The sequence below is a fragment of the Gekko japonicus genome, unplaced genomic scaffold (assembly GCF_001447785.1).
Source record: "Gekko japonicus isolate JY-2015 unplaced genomic scaffold, Gekko_japonicus_V1.1 scaffold166, whole genome shotgun sequence".
NCBI classification, from domain to species: domain Eukaryota; kingdom Metazoa; phylum Chordata; class Lepidosauria; order Squamata; family Gekkonidae; genus Gekko; species Gekko japonicus.
Window position 1 is genome coordinate 1,408,180 of NW_015173127.1, and position 21,008 is coordinate 1,429,187.

General features: G+C 47.0%; 1 protein-coding gene across 2 annotated transcripts in view; it reads left to right on the plus strand.

The window, feature by feature from the left end:
* The first annotated feature begins 7,432 nt into the window (after nt 1-7,432).
* SNAPC1 (small nuclear RNA activating complex polypeptide 1) overlaps nt 7,433-21,008 on the plus strand; it is a 35,405-nt gene continuing 21,829 nt past the window's right edge. Inside the window, exons 1-4 of one of the 2 annotated variants that reach the window (XM_015422021.1) lie at nt 7,433-7,583; nt 12,201-12,360; nt 14,629-14,769; nt 19,309-19,416. In XM_015422021.1, the coding sequence (XP_015277507.1) occupies nt 7,453-7,583; nt 12,201-12,360; nt 14,629-14,769; nt 19,309-19,416 (540 nt within the window). In that variant the 5' untranslated portion in view covers nt 7,433-7,452. The remainder of the gene's footprint in view (nt 7,584-12,200; nt 12,361-14,628; nt 14,770-19,308; nt 19,417-21,008) is intronic. The other variant, XM_015422022.1, reaches the window with a different exon arrangement.

Sequence of the window (21,008 nt, forward strand, 5' to 3'; positions counted from 1 at the left end):
CCAGGGAAAAAACCGGAAAAATTCAGGAAGAAACCATTTTTTCCTTGAAGGTTTTTTGTTTCTTTCCAAAAAATTGGAAAAATGGAAAAAAGAAAAGAAAAAAATTGATTATGGAACATTTTAACATGATGAATAAAATATTTTAAGACAAGGTGTTCAAATATTTTCCAAATCATTTCTAAAAATATGTATGGTATCAGATTGATCTAATTTCTGTTCACTGAGGACAAGCAAGTCCTAGGTTACAAACTGAACTCTTCAATGCAAGAACAAGATGCATTTCTTCCTTTAGGAGGTGCTATTGTCACAAGAAAATAAAAAGGTTTCAGTTTTGTTTTTGCATGTGGGTGGGTATTCTGTTTGTAATACTTGTTTGGATACACTATATTTTTAATATGCTAATTGTGATAATTTCATGCCAAGTAAAAATGTCCATAGTCATATTTTATGTTCCTAAAGTAACAGAATGACTTTCAACCTGGAAAAGAAAAAAGAAGTGCTAATGTAGCATTTTTTTCAATTTTTCTGAAAATTTCCTTTTTCCCCCCGGAAGAAAACGGGTTTCTTTCCTAGCTTCAAAATTTCCAGAAATTTTACATCTCTAGTCACACCAGCAGCTGCATGGGTAGGAGTGGGGAATCAAACCCAGTTCTCCCAGATTAGAGTCTGTGCTCTTAACCACTACACCAAACTGGCTCTCAGGATTAAGTACTGGACTCAAGACTAAGTAGATTGGATCCAGTCTTCCCTCTAAGCTGAGTTAGTGTGGGCTAGCTCACAGTTTTTTAGCCTCCGGGCTCATACATTTGTATCTTCGCTCAGGAGGGATGGCTCCAGAGCAAACTAATTTATGCAGTAGCCAAATCACTGGCTCACAACTTCACTGCCAGCAGCTCACAAAGTAGATTTTTTGCTCCACAGCTTAGAGGGAGCATTGGTTGGATCCATTTTGTTTTTGAGCGGACAGGAAAACTGTCTGGGAGAGAGTCTCTAGAGGGTACACTGATACCAGGACGCTGTGAAGTCACCGGCTGCCCCGTCACCAGCTAATCATGCCTCTCTTTCAGTCGCCCAAGAATGAGCAATCATGAAATCAGTACAGTGGAATGTTACAGCCGGGTTTCAAAGGAACTGCTGCAGAGTTTCGTACAAGGGGAAGCAGAGTAGGTTTTTATACCCCACTTTTCTCTGCCCTAAGGAGTCTCAAAGTGGCTTGCAATCACACTCCCTCCCCCCTCCCCACAACAGGCACCCTGTGAGGTAGGCGGGGCTGAGAGAGTTCGGAGAGAACTGTGACTGGCCCAGGGTCATCCAGCAGGCTTCACGTGGAGGAGGAATGGGGAATCAAACCTGGTTCTCCACATTAGAGTCTGCTGCTCTTAACCACTATACCATGGTGGCTCCCTAATGGCTTGCTAATGTTGCAGGGTAAGGAAAGAGGCTGTCTTGTTGCTCTGCATTATTGGTGGCTAGGCACATCATGAAGTATCCCATGACCATATACGAAGCTCCCCAGAGGTCTGCTCACTCTACATTTGTTATACGCCAGTCTGATGATTTGAATTGTTTCCCAAACACATAGATATTCTAAAGTATCGTAGAATAGGTTCTTTTGAACTATGGTGCTGGAGAAGACTCTTGAGAGTCCCCTGGACTGCAAGAAGATCAAATCAGTCAATCCTAAAAGAAATCAACCCTGACTGTTCCCTGGAAGGCCAGATAATGAAACTGAAGCTCAAAGACTTTGGCCACCCAATGAGAAGGGAGCACTCACTGGAGAAGACCCTGATGCTGGGAAAGATTGAAGGTCAAAGAAGACGGGGACGGCAAAGGATGAGATGGTTAGACAGTGTCATCGATGCAACGAACATGAAATTGAGTGGCAGAAGACAGGAGGGCCTGGCGTGATCTGGTCCATGGGGTCACGAAGAGTCGGACTCAACTGTGCGACTGAACAACAACAACAAAATCGTAGTCTATGCTAGCTGTGACCTGGATGGCCCAGGCTAGCCCGATCTGGTCAGATCTCGAAAGCTAAGGAGGATCGGCCCTGGTCTGTATTTGGATGAGAGACCTCCAAGGAAGTCCAGGGTCGCTATGCAGAGGCTTGAAAACCCTACAGGGTCTCTTGCCTTGAAAACCCTACAGGGTCGCCATAAGTTGACTGCACTTTACATATACACAGAAGAAGAAGAAGAGGAGGAGGAGATTGGATTTATACCCCGCCCTACACTACCTGAAGGAGTCTCAGAGCACCTTACAATCTCCCTTCCCTTCCCCTCCCCACAACAGACACCCTGTGAGGTAGGTGGGGCCGAGAGAGCTCTCTCGATAACTGCTCCTGAGAGAACGGCTCTGAGAGAACTCGTGACTGACCCAAGGTCACATCAGCAGCTGCATGTGGAGGAGTGGGGAATCAAACCCGATTTGCCCAGATTAGAGTCTGCGCTCCTAACCACTACACCAAACTGGCTCTTGATGATGCTATTTTCCTCTCTGTCTCAATCTCCTCGTAGCCTCTTTTATTCAACTACCTGTATGGTTTCTGCAGCTTCAAAAAACACTGTAAAATAGCACAGTGGTCAGCAATTGAACTGTTAGCATTCATTTTCAGCTCCAATCTTTTCTAAAATAGCATTCCTCGTCTTACCTGACAGTTTGTCCAGTTTTAGTCTTATATGCTCAGAAACCTCCTTATATACCCATCTCGGCGTGGCAGCATAGAAAGTGGCCACTGAAAAGGCAAAATATTTCTGTCTCTTTCACATGCCACTTAACTAGACCTTGAAGTTAAATGCTTGCAAAGAACTGAAAGTACTGGGGCAGGCACAAGGTACTCAAGTATGCCAAATGGACTTACACTTGTCCCATTTGCCTTTGAGGAGAAGAAACTTGGTATGGAGGTGGGTGGAATGTAGATTTTTCTCCTTAAAGGAAATAAGTGGATTTTTAATGACCTACACAGCAAAGACTTTGCACTGTAATGTCATTAGGTGTGTAAGATTCAGGGAAAGCACATTCATCCGAATTGTTTCCCAGCTCTCAACAAACACGATGAACTTGAACAGTTTTGCAGAGAAGACCTATACATGGTTCAGTATGAACTTCACATTATCCTGTTGAGTTTTTAGGAAAAGGAGATTCGGTTGTTTATAACCCAACTGAAACAGTCCAGCATTTTATAGTATACTTTTTCGATGATGTCATTCTTTAGAGAAGCTGCTGACTGCCCGGATGATGCCGTCAGTGTTTTCTTGCTTTACTCATTTCTGAAAAAAATCCCTTCTCTTGCCCCCTACCCTTGCTTCTCCAGATGTCCTCCACAGCCCCTTAATTCAGCTAATGATAAAAATGCATCAGAAACCCAGGAGATACAAGAATAAAAGAGAACTGCCATCTCTTTTTTTAATTTGGATCCTTCGTATTAAGGAAGCGATTGGTTTTGTAAATGAGTCTGTAAAACTCATTTTACAAACCGGGCTTTGATTGGCAGCTCAAGTGTAATTCTTTGGGTACCAATCTGCTTGTGGTGCCATACAGGACTTGACTGGCGTGCGCGCGTGAGAGAGAACCATACGCAAACTGTCTGAAAAATTACTCTTCCATCAAATCATTTCCCTAAACAGAGTGACCAAATGAGGACAGGTTTTTACAGCAGTTGCAAAGGGAGAATCGCGGCTTTTCTTGCCGTTGCACGGTAATGGGTTTGTCGAAACTTGTTCCCCCCCCCCCCAATAAGCCACCTTATGTCCGCATTTGGAGAGAAAAGCAGGACGTAAATAGTCTAGATAAAAGTTACATCTTTTTAAACCCAACTAGAATGGAGTCCAGCAGCCCTTTAGAGACCAACAAAAATTTTCAGAGTATAAGCTTTTGAGAGTCAAAGTAACCTCCATCAGATCTTAGTATCTGATGAAAGGAGCTTTAATTCAAAAACCCTGAAAATCTTATTGGTCTCTTAAGGTGCTACCGGACTCAAATCCAGCTGTTCTACCGCAGACAAACAGGGCTCCTTAGAACCTATATATTTTACTTATTTCATTTCTTTAAAAAATAGAGACCACAAGGCAGAGAACCTAAGAGACTTTTTAAAAATTAAACCATTAAAAATATAGCTAAAATAATACAGTTCCATTAAAAATACAGCACTAGAATCAGAGAACCATAGAAATGGATGGGAACTCCAGGGTCATCTAGTCCAACCCCCTGCACAATGCAGGAAATTCAGAAATACCTCCCCCGCCCCCCACTTCCCCAGTGACCCCTGTTCCACGCCCAGAAGATGACAACCTCCAGGATCTCCAGCCAAACTGGCCTGGAGAAAAATAGCTTCCTGACCCCAAAGTGGCGATCATACCTGCCCAATGTTCCCTCTGAGTTAGTGTGAGCTAGCTCACAGTTTTTTAGCCTCCGGCTCACACTTTTTTGTCTTAGCTCAGGGAGGATGGCTCCAGAGCAAACTAATTTAACCCAGTAGACAAATTGCTTGCTCACAACTTTAATGCCAGTACTAGCTCACAAAGTAGAATTTTTGCTCACGAGTCTCCACAGCTTAGAGGGAACATTGTACCTGCCCATCTTCTGTAAGGTAGTATAACACCCCCATACTGGCATTCTTAATGCTACAAATCCTTTCCGTCCTCCAGTAACCCACTCACCTGGGAGGAAGCCAGTTTGCTTCGCTTTTGGCCCGGCGGGAACATAACGGCAATCCCCCTGCAGTGCTGGCCAAAACAGGTTCCCCACCAGTTACTCTTCGACTCCCCCTGAAACGCTGCGGTCCAAAGAGGCTGCCCGGTTGCCGCGCTCCGCTTGGAACTGAGGATGCTTGTCAAAGATGCAGGAGGAAGATGCAAATGAGTCGAACTCTGCCGGCCAATCGGAGCCGTCCGGCCACGCCCACCATACGTGCGGCTCGGCACCCGGGATGGAGCCGAAGGCGCTCCCCCCGCCCGCCCTCGCCTCCGCATCAATGTAGATGCTCGCCTGGCTTGGCGAACCTACGTGTGTTTTCGCATGTTGGAGTCGGCCTGCCTGGGATTGCCCCGCACGACACTCAGGGAGACCTTCTCCCCTGAGGAACGGGACAAAGTCTGAGTCCGGCGGCGCCTTTAAGGCCAACAAAGTTTAAGTCTGGGTATATGGTTTCTAGTGCATGCACACTTCTTCAGATACATTGAAACAGATTGCCTTAAACCTTATATATATATATATAGATGGGGGGGGTAGTTGGCAGGAAGGGCTAGTTAGAATCCAGATCCATAAATAACTGGGTCTAGCTAAGATTGGACTAAGGCAGTTGGTAGACCTGTGAATAGCAGCGAATTGGCATACAAAGACAAGAGTTAACACAGAGATGTGAGAACTAAGTTTGAGTCCAGTGGCGCCTTTATTTATTATTTATTTATTTATTATTTATTTGTTAAATTTAAGACCCACAAAGTCCAGTTCTGGGTATAAGCCAGAATTGAGACTTCCCATCCTGGCAACTAACCCCCCCCCCCCCCCATATGTGAGGCTTGAGGGAGTCTGTTTCGATGTACCTGGAGAAGTGTGCATGCACACAAAAGCTTATACGCAGGGTGAATCTTTGTTGGTCTTAAAGCTGCCCCTGGACAACAGCTGTTCTGTTGCTTCAGATCAACACGGCTACCCCACCTGAATCTTTTTCCCTGAATGACGGCTCGGGACATATCCACCTGGGAACGCAGTTTTGCTTTCAGCTGTTCTTTTACAGAGCCTGTCCGTTGGTTGAAAAAATCAAGCCGACATAATAAGAGCTCCGGTGGAAAAACTTGGGCAGGACAATACCGTGTCGGGCTACAAAGAAGAGGGAATTTGCATGTCTGAATGCTCTCCCGTGGGTTATACTCCTTGGGTGAGGGGCAGGGAGAGTAGGGTCGCCAGCCTCCTGGTGGCACCTGGAGATCTCCTGCTGTTACTTACTATTGATCTCCAGAGGACCAAGTTCAGTTCCCCTGGAGAAAATGGCTGCTTTGGAGGGTGGACTCTAGGGCATTATAGAGTCTCTGACCACAAATCCCCGGGTATTTCCCGACCCAGAGGTGGCAGCAATAAAGGAACAGGCAGAGCCATTAGAAACGAAACATCAAGTCAGTCTGTTGCAGCAGAACACAGCAAGAGTCCAATAGCACCATAAAGACTAACAAAATTGGTGGTTGTAATTTGGCGTACTGCCAGTTTGCTGTAAGTGATTCACAAAACCAAACAAGGACCCACGGTAAGTAGGAAGACCAACATACAACAAGTACCGTGCACAGATGATGATAACATATCATAAATAATTTTATTTTATTTTTGAAAAATATTTACAATAATTTCTACATATATAATTAATCATCTTAATCACAATTCACGATAGCAAAAATATCAAATCCAAGAATCTCAAAAGCTATTGTACAACCTTATAATTAATAATAGTCCTCCTCTGTTAAATAAAAGTTTCAAAAGGGAGGACTCCTTAAAGTCTCTTTATAACATGTGCTCTGTCTTCCTCCAGAGGTCCAGATATCCTTCTGTTTCAGAATCTTCCTCAGGGAGTTCAACAACAATTTTCAGCACAAGGTTGCCACTTGCCACATACCAAAGTTTTAATCCAAAATTATCTTTCAGTGAACGTTGCAAAAATTTTTTTTTGATGAGCTACAAGCCTCCTCCAAAGGGAACATGCTTTTCATTGAAAATTGGGCATAACTTTTTAAAGAGAATAGGGAAAAGAATAGAAGAAGAAGAAGAGATTGGATTTATACCCCCCCCTTCACTTGGAGTCTCAGAGCGGCTTACAAACTCCTTTCCCTCCCCCTCCCCACAACAGACAGCCTGTGAGGTGGGTGGGGCTGAGAGAGCTCTGACACAAGCTGCTCTTTCAGGAACAGCTGTGCCAGAGCTTGTGACTGACCCAAGGTCACATCAGCAGGTGCAAGTGGAGGAGTGGGGAATCAAACCCGGTTCTCCCAGATTAGAGTCCGCACACTTAACCACGACACCAAACTGGCTCTCTGGACGTACAAATCTCGCCGTACGAAAAAACTACTAGACCGGCTCATACAGACAGGGTTTTTTTTAAAAAAAAGAAATGTATTGCCCTTTTAAACCATTTTGCAAAACCAGAAGTAAAGACGCCGCCGGCTAGGTAGAAAACTCAGTCGGGCGGTGCGACGAGCCAAATTGCGACTTTGATTGGTCGAAACCGCCTGCTCTCGCTCCTCCTCTCTCTGGGTTGGAGTCTTCCTTAAAGGGGTATGTTAGCAGGGGACCTTTCTTAGGCAGGCTCTGTGGACAGCTGGCGCCCTTCGCTGTGGCATTTCACGGGTTAACGGAGCTCGCGGGTTTATCATTCGCCGGCGCCGGCGTGTTTTCAAAACGCCCCTCTTGCGCGCAGGCGCAGTTGAGGCGCCAGTCTGTGGAGGGGAGCGGGACGGCGGGGGAAAGATGGCGGGCAGCTGGCCGGGCCTGAAGACCGACTGCGAGGCGCTCCTCACCGCCTTCCAGGCAACCGACAACGTCCGCTTCGAGGTCTTCGCCTCGCTGTGGAGGCAGCGCCGCTTCCACACCATCTTCTAGTGAGCGCGGCTCGCGACGGTCCCTTCGGGGAGGGGGTGTCTCCCTTTGGGTTACCAACCTCCAGGCACGGCCTGGAGATCTCCCGGAATAACAGCTTATCTCCAGGCTGCAGATATTAGTTCACTTGGCGATAATGGCTGCTTTGGAGGGCGGGCTCGGAGGCATTATGCCCTATTGAGGTCCCTCCCCTCCCTAGGCTCCATCCCCAAATCTCCAGGTTTTTTTGCTAATCCAGAATTGACAACCCTATGTCAGCCGCCTTGTCTTTGCATGCTGGGGCTTTGGGGGGGGTAGACATGGTCCGGCTAGCTCTGAGGCATGTGCAGAGTGTCCCCCTTCCCTTGGTACAGAGCCTTCCGTAGCTTATGGTCCAAGGACTTCTGGGCCAGAGGGTGCCCCAGCACCTATCTATGATGAGCCAGTGCGGTGTATCAGTTAGAGATTCGGACCTGGCTTCAAATCCTCATCTTTGTATGAAGGTTGCATGGGTTTTTTTCTTTTCTTGAGACGGTCACCGTTTCTAGGCCTAGCCTGCCTTGCAAGGTTGTTGTGTGGAAGGGAGAACCACGTGCCCCGTGCCAAGCTTCTTCGGGGGATTCTGGGGCGTGTTCCGACATCCCTGGTTCAGCTAAGCCAGCGGTCAGGCCCAACCCTTTCCTGCGTTTACATTCAAGTTGTTTATGGTGTGCCTGCCTGCCTTCCCCCTGGGCATCTCAGGGCCAATTTGTCCTTGCCTGTAGGGCAGTGATGGCGAACCTTTTAGAGACCGAGTGCCCAAACTGCGACCCAAAACCCACTTATTTATCGCAAAGTGCCAACACGGCAATTTACCCTGAATACTGAGGTTTTACTTTAGAAAAAAACAACTCCTACATTAACTTAAGGTGATCCAAACAAAGTAAGGAAAGCAATCCCACATGCTTTCATTTACTTAAAATTATTTGGCAGAGAATTTGACACTTTAATGATGGTCTGGGCCTGGCTGGGGTGATGGCAGGTGAGCCCACAGAGAGGGCGTGCCACCTCTGGCACCCGGGCCATAGGTTCGCCACCACTGCTGTAGGGTGAACTCTCTTTGGGAGATGCTTGGAAGCTGCAATTGATCTTACAGTCTTCTAAAGGAGTCCAGTTTACCACAGGGCAGTTTGAAAACTGCCTTCTACTTAGGCGTGGATTGCATCCCTGTTAGCAGCAGCTGGGCCTTTTTTCTCTTCTTCAGTCCCTGGCAGTTCAAGCAAGTAACAGCGTAAGAATGTTGTGGCGGCAGTGATTGTAGAGTTGCCAGGTCCTCTTCCCTCCCCAGTGGGGGTGGGAAGGAGCTCTCTGGGAGTGTAGGGGCAGGCCAACATCACTGCACACGACATCCCCGACTTGATGATGTCACGTGGAAGTGATGTCATCACCCGGGGATGCCACGCCAGCGACGCTCTGGTAATTTGAGCAAAACTCTGTGGTTACCATAGAGTTTTGCCCCAAGCACTAAAGCATGGCTGTGTGGCATCCCTAGTGGGATGACGTCACTTCTGTGTGATGTCATTATGCTGGGGGTGTTGTGGCGGGTGTTGGGGCTTTGGAGCCTGCCAGATCGGGGGAGCTCCTGCTCCCACCTGGGGGCTTGCGACTCTAAGCGATTGCCATGTCCAGATGGGAGGGAAAGGGAGGGGTAGCTCTCGTTCTCCCTTGCTTGTACTGTGGTGTAGTGTTAATAATAATTACCGTATGGCTGTGTGTGTAGTATACCCAGGAGAGCCTAAGATTGTCTGGCAGACAGAAGTTCTAGCTGTTTAGTGAAGCACCGCTAGGGAATCCAAACCCGGGCCTTCCAGATCCTTGTCTGACACTACAACCACTAACCTCCAAGGAATGCCAGGGGCGTGACTCAGAGCCAGGCAATGGCAAACCACCTCTGGGTAGGCTCGTTTTTAAGGCAAGAGACGTTTCAGAGGTCGTTTGCCAATGCCTGCCTCTGAGTCACACCCCTGGTATTCCTTGGAGGTTAGTGGTTGTAGTGTCAGACAAGGATCTGGAAGGCCTGGGTTTGGATCCCCATTCCACTATGGAAGCTTACACAAGAACATCAGAAGAGCCCTGCTGGATCAGACTAGTGGTCCATCTGGTCCAGCATCCTGTCTGACAAGATGGCCAACCAGTTCCTCTGGAGGGCCAACAACATGGCACAGAGGTTGAGGCCTTCCCTTGATGTTGCCTCCTGGCTCTGGGATTCAGAGGCTTAGTGCTTAGTGCCTCTGAATGTGGAGGTTCCCCTCAGTCACCATGGCTTGTTCATTAATGATTTGGAGTTGGCAGTAAGCAGTGAAGTGGCTAAATTGCGGATGATACGAAGTTGTTCAGGGTGGTGAAAACCAGGGAGGATTGTGAGGCACTCCAAAGGATCTGTCAAGGATGGGCAAGTGGGCGTCAACATGGCAAATTGGGTTCAGTGTGGCCAAGTGCATTGGAGCCAAAAATCCTAAATATAAATACACATTGATGGGGTCTGAACTGGCAGAGACTGAACAAGAGAGAGATCTTGGAGTTGTAGTAGATAACTCACTGAAAATGTCGAGACAGTGTGTGACTGCAATAAAGAAGGCCAATGCTATGCTGGGGATTATTAGGAAGGGTATTGAAAACAGATCAGCCATATCATAATGCCCTTATATGGGTAGGGCGGGATACAAATCCCATAATAAATAAAATAATGCTCCTATATAAATCAATGGTGCGACCTCATTTGGAATACTGTGTGCAGTTCTGGTCACCACACCTTAAAAAGGATATTATAGCTTTGGAAAAAGTGCAGAAAAGGGCAACTCGAATGATAAAAGGGTTGGAACGCTTTCCCTATGAAGAAAGGTTAAGGCGCTTGGGACTCTTTAGCTTGGAGAAACGACGACTGAGGGGTGACATGATTGAGGTTTATAAGATTATGCATGGGATAGAGCAGGTAGAAAAAGAGGTACTTTTCTCCCTTTCTCACAATACAAGAACTCCTGGGCACTCAATGAAATTGCTGAGCTTTTAGAACGGATAAAAGGAAGTCCTTCTTCACCCAAAGAGTGATTAACACTTGGAATTCACTGCCACAGGAATGGCTTCAAGCATGGACGGCTTCAAAAGGGAATTAGATAAGCATATGGAGCAGAGGTCCATCAGTGGCTATCAGCCACAAGGTATAGATAGGGACTCTAGGGCAAGTGATGCTCTGTCTTCTTGGTGCTTGGGGGGGGTCAACAGTGGGAGGGCTTCTAACGTCCTGGCCCCACTGGTGGACCTCCTGATGGCACCTGGTATTTTTGGCCACTGTGTGACAGAGTGTTGGACTGGATGGGCCTTTGGCCTGATCCAGCATTGGCGTCTCTTATATTCTTAACGTAACTTGCTTTGGGCCCTCATTGAGGAGGGCATAAAAGGTTAAAGGTAAAGGTTTCCCATTGTTTGGAAGCCAGTCGAATCCGACTCTAGGGATGCGGTGCTCATCTCCGTTTCCAAGCTGAAGAGCCAGCGCTGTCCGAAGACTTCTCCGTGGACATGTGGCTGGCATGACCGGACGCCGAGGCGCACGGAATGCTGTTACCTTTCCACTGAAGCGGTACCTATTTATCTACTTGCAGTGTCTTGCTTTCGAACTGCAATGAAATAAATGGACAGAGCTGGTTTGTCCTCATCTCCCCTCATGACCATGGAACTGGCCCCGATCCCTCCCCCTAATGATAGATGGTCCGTAACAGTCCCTTTATTATCATCTCGAACCCTTCAGCACCTCTGATGCTTCCTCCCAGCGGATGGCGGATGGCCTTGTGCCATGCTCTTTCCATCACTGATTTTTTCTGTCATTAGTCTTTACTGTTCGGTGAGCCAGTTTGGTGTAGCGGTTATGAATGCAGACTCTAATGTGGGAGAACCAGGTTTGATTCCCCACTCCTCCACACGCAGCTGCTGGTGTGACCTTGGTTCAGTCACAAGTTCTTTCAGAGCTGTTCTCTCGGGAGCAGTCCTCCAAAGAGCTCTCTCAGCCCCACCTGCCTCGCAGGGTGTCTCTTGTGGGGAGAGGAAGGGAAGGAGATTGGAAGTTGCTTGCACCTGCTGGATGACCTTGGGCAAGCCATAGTTCTGATAAGAGCTGTTCTTGAAAAAGAGCAGTTTCTGTCAGAGCTCTCTCAGCCCCACCTACCTCACAGGCAGTGTTCCCTCTAAGCTGAGTTAGTGTGAGCTAGCTCACAGTTTTTTAGCCTCCAGCTCACAGTTTTTTGTCTTCGCACAGGAAGGATGGCCCCAGAGCAAACTAATTTATGCAGTAAGCCAAATCGCTTGCTCACAACTTAAATGCTGGTAGCTCACAAAGTAGAATTTCTGCTCGCAAGAGTCCACAGCTTAGAGGGAGCATCGCTCACAGGGGTGTCTGTTGTGGGGAGGGGAAGGGAAAGGAGTTTGTAAGCTGCTCTGAGACACCTTTGGGTAGTGAAGGGCGGGATATAAATCCAGTCTCCTCCTCCTCCTTCTTTGAGACACCTGAAGGTAGAAAAAAGTGAGGTATAAAAACCAACTCTTCTTCTTCTGTCTTGTTGTATACGATCTATGAGCTCAACCAACTATGTGTCCTTCATTTTGTCCAGTGGGAGAATAAGAGTTCCGGAGCAGAACAAGTTCACCGGAGACTCCCTGGCTCTCGTCTGGCCGTACTTCTTGCCTCCTTACGCTTTCCAAATCCGAGTCGGCGCTCTTTATCTCCTCTACGGGTTGTACAACATGCAGCTTTGTAAGCCGAAACAGAAGGTGAGTCGGATCGTCTTTGCCTCTCCGTCTCTTTTCTGTTCCCCTTCCCCCCGCCCCAAACTTGTATGATTTTGTTCTGTCATATCTTAATTACAGCAGTCTCTGGGATTTAAAATAACTCTAGTATAAGACAGTAGTGAAGAAGGTGGATGGTGAGCTGAGGGAGTCCTGCGTTCGAATCTTGCCCTTGTTAGGTGTGCGCTTGCTCAGAATGTTACGTGATTGGGAGCATTCTCCTCCTCTTCCTTGTTGACCATCCCAGAGAGAACAAAATTGGTTGAAATAGCTCCGCATCAAGGATGGAGAACATACTCTCCTAGCATGCGCAGTGAGCTAGTGGTTCTGTCAGAGTCCCACAGCAATCAGTTCCCAACAACTTTCATTCAAAAGAGTAAAGTTTATTGTGTACAGTAAAGGCAGGTCTTCTGTGCACACATTCTGTGTTAGAACTACCGGAAAACGCACCAGCGGAGAGTTATACATAATTCAGAGGGTCCCCCTGACAACCCAGGTCCCATCAGGGCATCAGCAAAGGCCCGCCTAAGCTAACGGGTCAACATTCCCAGGGGAGAGCAGTAACAAGGTACCAAGGCCACTAGCTGAGGCTACATAGATAAGAAGAGCATAAGAAGAAATGAGACTTAAGATTCCAGGACAGAAGCAGACCAACATCTCCCCCCACCCCCCACCAGCCATGGCAGCAACGCCAGAGGCTCAGCTGACAGGTTCATTCTCACTCCCCAAACAGCTTTGTGCTTCGAGAGCCAGTTTGGTGTAGTGGTTAAGTGTGCGGACTCTAATCTGGGAGAACTGGGTTTGATTCCCCACTCCTCCACTTTCACCTGCTGGATGACCTTGGGCAAGCCGTAGTTCTGATCAGAGCTGTTCTTGAAAAAAGAGCAGTTTCTGTCCGAGCTCTCTCAGCCCCACCTACCTCACAGGGTTTCTGTTGTGGGGAAGGGGAAGGAGTTTGTAAGCCGCTCTGAGACTCCCTTGGGTAGTGAAGGGCGGGGTATAAATCCATTCTCTTCTTCTTCTTCAATGGTGAGGTCACAGATGCCAGGACCAGCTTATCAGGAAAAGATACAGAAAATCAGGCTGCAGGCAGGTTGCAGGAGAGTGCAGTGTGGCGAGGCTTTTCTGAATGTATGCCAAAATGTTTTAAAAATAGGGTTTCTAGCAGCAGGAGTTGTGGGGGCGGGGCTTTGCTCTGCCCCACCGTAGCTACATGCTCGATCACCATAAGTTGGTAAGGACTTGACAGCAATTTATATACACACAGAGGGCTTTTCCCCCCTGGGGGAATGCACTGGAACAGATTTCCGGAACCTCTTCGGCAAAATTCTTTTAAAAATGTTTTAAAGTTCACAAGTTCACAAATTTCTTTTCCCTCTTGAGAGTTCTGGCACCTCTCTCCCCCCCCTCAAAAGGGCCCTGCGCACACACATGCTTCAGTGCCCATGTGCAACTCCTGATCCTAGTCACTTAGACGTAGATGCGAGTGTGCAAATTTTTGTGGCTGTGGAAATTTCCCAATGTCAACTGAAGCTTCAGTGGCTGCTAAATTATTATTATTTTTTTAAAAAAACATCAGCAGTAATAATATGTAGTTCTGCCTAAGGATGAAACTTTTGTGTGTGTGTGAAAAATCAAAATACTGTACATGCAATACTTAACTTTCTTATCAAACCTAAACTTATTTTGCTACTTTAACAACATAAAATGCATTATTTATAACTCAGCATATACAGTTGTATTAATGTGCATATTCATGGAATTATAAGTATAAATGCTTTAATATGTTTTTTTTAGTAAGCCCCTCCCATCTTCCCCCAAATTTCCCAGTTTTTCCATTGGAAAAAAGCCCTGGGGGGCAGAAAAAGGGGGTTAACTCCAATTCCTTCCTCCCTCCCTTCCCCCCTCCCCCTCTCTCTCCTTCTTTCTCTCTCTCTTCCTTCCCTCCTTCCCTCCCTCCCTCCTTCCCTCCTTCCTTCCATTTTCATCTCTCTCTCTCTCTCTCTCTCTCTCTCCTTCCTTTCTCTCTCTCTCTCCCCCCCCTTTTCTTCCTTCCATTTTCTCCTTCCTTCCCATTTTCTACTCAGGGCTTACGATTTCTATGAAACAGCCTTAGTTTTTAAGTATTAATCACTACTACTACAATTTACATCTTTCATCTGGTTAGCAATATGGGCTTTTCTCAGCTTTGCTGTATCTAGACTGTATTTCTGACCTGAATCTGAAGAAATACCCGTGTGATCCCTGTTCCAGATCCGAGTCGCGCTCAAAGATTGGTCTGAAGTCATGAACTTCCAACAGGAGCTGTTAAACGCGCATCATTATGACGCGGCTTATGTTTTCAGGAAGCTCCGCCTGGACAGAGCATTCTACTTCACGGCGATGCCAAAGCTGGTGAGTTACCAAACCTTTTGACCAGGGGTGTCAAACATGTGGCCTAGGGCCGGACCAGGCTCCCGGAGGGCTTCCATCAAGCCTGCAGTGGAACTGGCCATCTCCTGCTTCCAGTTCTGCTGCTGCTGCTGCATCATAGCTTGCTTCGCCAGACTCTCGTAATCACTCAGCCATCTCATGTTTCAACTTGGGTCCTAGGCTCAGAACTCTGAGCATGAGATTTCCGTGGTGAATGTCAATAAATCAAAAGTAGGTTTGCAGCATACAGAGCTAATGTTTTAAGCATGTTTTTATTTTAAGTAAAAAAGCCCCTTTGTGTTTGTGTCCTTTATAAAGTTTATATCTCCGGTACCTGGTGTTACCTTTTATGACTCACATGGCCCGGCCCAACAAGGTCTTATTTATGTCAGGTCCGGCCCTCATAACAAATGAGTTCGACACCCTTGCCTTTGACACTGTTGTTAAATCACTTTATGTTCTTTTTGTAGAAAAGGGGAAACAGTCCTGGTTCACTTTAAAAAAAAAATAAAATGAATAAACTGTTTATTGATTGAAACAAAATACAGTGCAGTACTTGGTCAAACGTGAATGAAAACCATTACAAGAATGATCATTTAGTTCATGGTGAGTTAAGGGCTGCCATTACAAGTTATCTGCCGATTTTGAGCTTATGCAAATAATTAAAAATAAAAATAACTGGAGCTTGAGCTAGTTAAGAAGAAGAAGAGATTGGATTTATACCCTGCCCTTCACTACCCAAAGGTGTCTCAGAGCGGCTGACCAACTCCTTTCCCTTCCCCTCCCCACAACAGACACCCTGTGAGTTAGGTGGGGCTGAGAGAGCTCTGACAGAAACTGTTCTTTTTCAAGAACAGCTGTACCAGAACTATGGCTTGCCCAAGGTCATCCAGCAGGTGCAAGTGGAGGATAAGGAGGAGATTGGATTTATACCCCGCCCTTCACTACCCCAAGGTGTCTCAGAGCGGCTTACAAACTCGTTTCCTTTCCCCTCCCCACAACAGACACCCTGTGAGGTAGGTGGGGCTGAGAGAGCTCTTGACAGAAGCTGCTCTTTTTCAAGAACAGCTCTGACAGAACTACGGCTTGTCCAAGGTCACATCAGCAGGTGCAAGTGGAGGAGTGGGGAATCAAATCCGGTTCTCCCAGATTAGAGTCCGCGCACTTAACCACTACACTACACCAGATTCTTCAACTACTTAATGGTACAGATAGAAGGCGTGTGAACCCATTAAAGGTGCTTTCTGTAAACTTCCTTCTGGTTCACTTTTGATCACGAAATCTTGTAAGAAATCTATATAACCATGGCGTATGAAAAACGAACTCTTAAAATGTGTCTGGCTTAAATGTGCCCTCTGGCACTCCTTTCTGTGCTCAGACATGTGGATGAATGTAGTCCCAGTACTTCTTCCTGCCCGTGGAGTCCTGCTGGAGATTCTCTGATCCCCGCAGCGTCCGAAGATCAGACGTTACCAGGGAAACGCAGGGTCCTCAACTCCCCGTTTCTCTTATAATACCAATGTGGGGATTAAACAGTGAAGTGTGCCACTGAGTTGCAACCAGTGTTCCCTCTAAGCTGAGTTAGTGTGAGCTAGCTCACAGGGTTTTTTTAGCCTCTGGCTGTCAGCTATGCTGCCATGATGTTTATGGGCGAGAGTGCAGCTGCTTGACCTGTGTACCAACTGATGCCGCATTCCTTTGTCCTCCTTATCTATGACCTTGCTAGCTAGCTGTCTATGGAGCGTGTCCCCATGTATTATCCATGGGATCGGTTTCGATTCCCAGCTTTGGCTGTAACGACCTGAGGCCCCATTTTCCCGCGCGCGGGAGTCAGGCCGATTGGCCTATTTTGGGGGGGGGGGGGTGTACGAATGCCCTATATCCCTTTATGCTTGTAGGAAAGTAGCCATTCCTAACAGTACTGATGTTACTGCCTCTATAGCTCTTACATTAAAGTATAACCTTATGACAAGTGTGTACCTCTTTGTTTGGCTGTGGATTCTGACTCTGGCTCACACGCTTCTGTCTTAGGTCAGGAAGGGATGGCTCCAGAGCAAGCTAATTTATGCAGCAGCCAAATCTCTCGCTCACCGCTTGAATGCCAGTGGCTCCCAAAGTAGAATTTTTGCTCACAAGATTCGGCAGCTTAGAGGGAGCATTGGTTGAAACTGACTCGCGATGATCCCGTGAAGTTCCACCGCGTGGGGGGTTTCTAAGGCAGGAGATGAGCAGAGGCGGTTTGCCATTGCTCTCCTCTGCACAGCAGTCCCAGTCTTCCTCGGTGCTCTCTCCCACCCGAGTACCAACTGTGCTAAGCTTCCAAGCTCTTATGAAGGCTATGAGGAAAGGTGAAAGCGCTTAGGGCTCTTTAGCTTGGAGAAACGACGGCTGAGGGGAGACATGAATCAATGTTCCCTCTAAGCTGTGGAGTCTTGTGAGCAAAAATTCTACTTTGTGAGCTACTGGCATTAAAGTTGTGAGCGAGCAATTTGGCTACTGCGTCAATTAGTTTGCTCTGGAGCCATCCTTCCTGAGCGATGACAAAATTGTGTGAGCCGGAGGCTAAAAAACTGTGAGCCGGCTCACACTAACTCAGCTTAGAGGGAACACTGGACATGATCGAGGTTTATAAGACTATGCCTGGGATAGAGCAGGTAGAGAAAAAGGTACTTTTCTCCCTTTCTCACAATACAAGAACTCGTGGGCACTCCATGAAATTGCTGAGCGGTCGGGTTAGAACGGATAAAAGGAAGGACTTCTTCACCCAAAGAGTGATTAACACTTGGAATTCACTGCCACAGGAGGTGGTGGTGGCTACAAGCATGGACGGCTTCAAAAGGGAATTAGATAGGCATATGGAGCAGAGGTCCATCAGTGGCTATTAGCCACAAGGTATAGATAGGGGCTCTGGGGCAAGGGATGCTCTGTCTTCTTGGTGCTTGGGGGGAGGGTCAACAGTGGGAGGGCTTCTAATGTCCTGGCCCCACTGGTGGACCTCCTGATGGCAGCTGGTATTTCTAGCCACTGTGTGACACAGAGTGTTGGACTGGATGGGCCTTTGGCCAGATCCAACATTGGCATCTCTTATGTTCTTAGGTTAAGGCTGCAGTGTGCTGGATGGTTGGTTGATTTATTCCACCCCCTCCGTCAGATTTTCGGCTGCAAATCCCTCCCCCAGGGGCTATTTTAAAAGTTCTTCTCTCCCTCCCCACTCCTGTTTCCCCATGGTGAGCTCTGAAATGGGAAAGTGTGCCTGACTGGGGTGGGTGTGTTAAGTGTGCAAACTCTAATCTGGGAGAACCGGGTTTGATTCCCCACTCCTCCACATGCAGCTGCTGGTGTGATCTTGGGTCAGTCACAAGTTATTTCAGAGCTGTTCTCTCATGAGCCGTTCTCGAAAGAGCTCTCTCAGCCCCACCCACCTCGCAGGGTGTCTCTTGTGGGGAGAGGAAGGGAAGGAGATTGGAAGCTGCTCTGAGACTCCGAGTGAAGGGTGGGGTATAAATCCATTCTCCTCCTCTTCCTCTTTTTCCTCTTCTTTCTTCTTTTGTGTGTGTGTGGGGGGGGGGGGGAGACATTTGCAACAAAGAATCACACTCAGGTTGTATTAAGCATCGCTTCTTCGTGCCAGACTTCCGTTATTAATGCCTTCATCCCTGTAATTCCCCATTGGAGAGTTGGGATCTTGCTTGAACACATGAATCTGCCTTATACAGAATCGGTACCTTGGTCCATCAGGGTCAGCATCAGACTGACAGCACCTCTCCAAGGTCTCAGGTTGAGGTCTTCTCACATCACCTACAGTCTGATCCTTTTAACTGGAGATACATGGATTGAACTTGAGAACTTATGCAAATAACTAATAATGGGTCAAAATTAAATCAGAAAAGCTTTCGGCTAAACATTGGGAAGAACTTCCTGACTGTTAGAGCGGTTCCCCAGTGGAACAGGCTTCCTCGGGAGGTGGTGGGATCTCCTCCTTGGGAGCTTTTCAGACAGAGGCTAGGTGGCCCCCTGACAGCAATGCAGGTTCTGTGAACGGAGGCAGATCACGAGAGGGAGGGCAGGCAGGGTTGCCTCAGTGCTTAGTTCTCGTGGCCCTTTCTTACACGCCCAGAGAAATGCTGATCGCCACTTTGGGGTCAGGAAGCAATTTTTCCCCAGGCCAGTTTGGCTGGAGATCTTGGAGGGGTTTTTGTCATCTTCTGGGCGTGGAACATGGGTCACTGCGGATGGGGGGTGGGGAGGTCTTTGTGAATATCCCGCATTGTGCAGGGGGTTGGACTAGATGACCTTGGAGGTTTTATTGTTTTTATTGTTTTAACTTTGGCATTTATGCCTTGTTGTAAGCCGCCCTGAGCCTTTGGGGAGGGTGGGATATAAATCCTAAAATAAAATACAAATAAAGGAGGCCTCCAGCGTCAGCATCTGCTCACGTTTCACCTCTTCAGGGTCCCACCTGATCTGTCTTGCCTCCCATTTCCTTTTTTAAAATCCTGACATGTGACCATCTATCCATAGCTTAATTTTAGGGCCAAGAAGGCATCGCAAGATACAGCTGAGATAAGGAAGGAATTTAAGGACCCGAGTGACCGAGTCACCATGCTCGCGACCGAGGACGTCTTAGAGGTACGCTAATCCCGTTCTTCTGCATTGTGGCGGTCGTAAGACAGTGTCTGCCTGTTTTGTCTGTCTGGAGACCTGCAAGCCCCTGTGTGCATAGAAATATGTATTTACACATGAAGGCGACATCTTCATATGCCAGCACAGCAAAAAAAAGTCCCCCTTCAGTGTTTCTGGAATGGGTGCACCTCTGGATTGTATAGGCTGTAGTTCCTAGTCTTCCCATGTAGTTGTTTTTAAAACGGGAGGGTCTTTTCAGTCGAATTGTCCCCTGGAAGCATGCTGCATTGGCCTGCTGCAGACGCAGAATTCTTTTTAAAAAATATATATTTTCATTTTATTATATAGTTGAAAAGGTACAGGGAAAGAAAGGGGAGGAAAGGGGTATGAAAATAACCGTTGGCCATCAGAAGCTTTTACATTTGTAGAGGGCACAATTCTAATATATAATACAAAGAGCAGAATAATCAAAATATTTCTCAGCTCAGATACATAAACTTCTAATAATACCTGTGTACTCTGGATTCAATGGAAATTTGGTTTTAAGAATTTTCTGGATCTCTGCATGTATTTCAATCCAACGTTTCCTTGGGTTTTTGTTTTTTTTTTGCAAGTCCACCACATATGATAGAAGGTGCCTGTATAGAAAAATTGCTTTCTGCTTCTATATTCACATGCCTTCTCCTGTGATGTCGTTTGATAACATGCTGTGTCTTATTTCCTGTTGCAAGCCAAATGGTGAGGCCACATGGCCTCAATAGCCATGCCATAAACCCACATTCTTTCACACTTTCATGCCAAAAGCCAGACCTCATGGCTACACTTTCTGGCCCACATGCGACAAGTCATGTACACAATGGAGTTTGGGTCAGCTGACTGCAGGCAGGGTCTCCAAACTTCCAGCCAGTCCCACAAACCTGATGTTAGCAACCATGGCAACCAACAATTGGGCACACCCATGCCCACTCGCAATTGGCTACATCTAATTTGTGACTGGAATTGGGGTATAATTGTTTGATCCCTATGGGAGTGAGCTCTCTTGCTCTCTTGCCCTTGCTCTCTCCCCTGTCCTTGTCTGTTTTATTGCACCTGAAATGCTGCCTCTTGAGAGACAAAGAGTTGCTTTGTGAACTGGAGCACAAGGATGTGCAAAGATGGGATTTCCCTTCAAAATCCCTTGGACTATCCTGGACTGTGGATGTTCTGACTTGGTAACTATGAATCATTAATGTTAAGGCAAACAGCCCTAGCCTTTGTTATTTTTGTAATCTCTGGTGGTCTATGCTAAGCTCTGTACTGAATACAGATCCTTCTTATTGCTAATTTGTCTCTGATGTTGTAACTGAATTCCAAGTCTGAGTCTTGTGCCTAAATGCTCATCATATACGCTAACATTGGAGAGTAAAAGTGTGCATCTCTAGATTGAGTTGCTAGTGTGTTCTGTCCCAGATGCCAAGTAAGGGTTTGAATCTCTCCCTTAGGAAAGGCAGGGACTAGTGAAAAGAGAGATTCTGGTGGCCTTTTGTTCTGAAAACCAGAGAGGATATACACCATCTCGTGGTTTGTTGTTTAATGTACTGAAAAGTACAGGATTCCCT